This window comes from Pseudozyma flocculosa, assembly GCF_000417875.1.
Source record: "Pseudozyma flocculosa PF-1 unplaced genomic scaffold scaffold00040, whole genome shotgun sequence".
NCBI lineage: Eukaryota > Fungi > Basidiomycota > Ustilaginomycetes > Ustilaginales > Ustilaginaceae > Pseudozyma > Pseudozyma flocculosa.
The window spans coordinates 1-1,652 of NW_006920907.1; the positions used below are offsets into that span (position 1 = coordinate 1).

At 68.6% G+C, this 1,652-nt stretch overlaps 1 protein-coding gene across 1 annotated transcript; it reads right to left on the reverse strand.

Annotated features, from left to right (window-relative positions):
• Positions 1-85: 85 nt before the first annotated feature.
• PFL1_06933 (uncharacterized protein) lies at positions 86-1,388 on the reverse strand (the record flags this gene model as incomplete). The annotated part of the gene is made up of 2 exons (XM_007884374.1): positions 86-104; positions 190-1,388. 2 exons carry the CDS (start codon positions 1,386-1,388, stop codon positions 86-88), a joined length of 1,218 nt encoding a protein of 405 aa, XP_007882565.1.
• Between the last annotated feature and the right edge of the window lie 264 nt (positions 1,389-1,652).

A 1,652-nucleotide genomic window follows, 5' to 3' on the forward strand; every position in this document is an offset into this window, starting at 1 on the left:
TCGTGGCCCGGCTCGCTGTACAGGCGCATCTCGTCGTCCTCGCCGGCGAAGCGCTCGCGGCCCAGCGACGACGCCGAGGCGAGCATCAGCTCGGCCACGCCAGACTCGAGCGTGTCGGTCGAGGACGACGCCGAGGCCACCGACAGCGACGCCACGGATCCGTACGGGCTCAGCGACGGGATCGGCGACGTCGGGCCGAGATGCGTTGCCGGCGCGGCGGCAGGTGGCATCAGGCGGACCAGCCTGTCGCCGTCGCGGTCGCTGCTCGAAGATGCCGCGGTTGGCCCGCTGCCGCTCATAGTCTGCTGTAGAGGCCCGTCCGGGATATAGAGGTCATCGAGGCGCGGCGCCGGGTCGGCCTCCTCTGGCGGCGAGCTCTGGCCGGAACGCATGGCGGGTGTGCGCGGTTGACCCGGGTTGCGGTTAGAGTAGACGGCGTTGAGCAGCTCGTCGACCGAGGTGAGGTTCCAGAGGTCGAGGATGCGGTCGCGGAGCAAGTGGTCCTGTTCCTTTGCCCTTGTGACGTCGAGTTTGCTTGCGGAAGCGCTGCTGCTGCTGCTGCTGCCGAACGTGTCGTCGGCAAACATGCTGGACCCGCCCAGCCGATCTCGGTCGGCCTGGTCGAGGATGAAGCGGAGTGCGTCGCGGCCGACCCAGTAGCCGCTGCCCTCGTCTCCCAGCAGCCAGCCAAAGCCTCCGACGCGGCCCAAGGTCTGCAGCAGGCCGCCGTCGTCTGCCTTGAAGCTCATGACGATGCTGCCGGTGCCGGCGATGACGACGACGCCGCTGCGGATGTCGGGATGCGCCGTGTCGCGGACGGGTGCGGCGAGCAGGGAGGTGTCGTTGGCCACCATGAGGCGGTTCGAGGGGTAGGGCAGCGAGAGGAGGGTTGCGAGGTAGGGGGTGAGCTGCTGGACGTCGACCTCGCTGTCGACGCCGGCGATGCCGAGCCAAGCGGCCTCAAAGAGGGGCTCGGCGCGGCGGGCCACGCCGGGAGGCAGCGTCGTGGGGGAAGTGCTGTGGAGGTTCTTGCAGCAGCCGAGCGCCTGGTGGATGGCCTCCTGGACCGAGAGGAGAAAGGCGTCGAGCCCGACGTCGGTAAAGTTGGCAGGCCCGCCGAATCCGCGGCCGACGACGTGTCCATCCTGGTCGCTGATGACGGCAGCCGCCTTTGTGCCGCCACAGTCGATTGCGAGGTAGAGGCGCTTGTCGAGCGAGGTGATGGGCCGGTCATCGGGGCAGGCCAAGGCAGCGGCGGCGGTGGTGGAGTTGATGGACGTCGAGGACTTGGAGAGGGATGCCGAGGCCGATGCCGAGGCCGAGTGAGAGGCCGTCGAAGCGCACGAGGACGACGAGGACGAGGTCGACGATGATGGGCCGGTCTCCATGGCGGGCTTGGACCGGCAGCTGTTGCTCGGGTGCGCAGCCTTTGCTGATACGAGAATCAGGGGGTCCAGTCGAGCGAGGGCGAAAAGGCTGGCCTGACGAGGCTCAAGGACTGCACCTCGCTCCCGGGCAGGTCGACTGAGCGCTCGAAGCTGGGACTTGCGCTGGTGAGGAGGGAGACTGAGGCGGAGCGCAGCAGGGATGCGGTGACGAGGCGAGGCCGCGGGTGAAGGATCCAGGCAAGAGTGGCACGCCGGTGCTTGGTC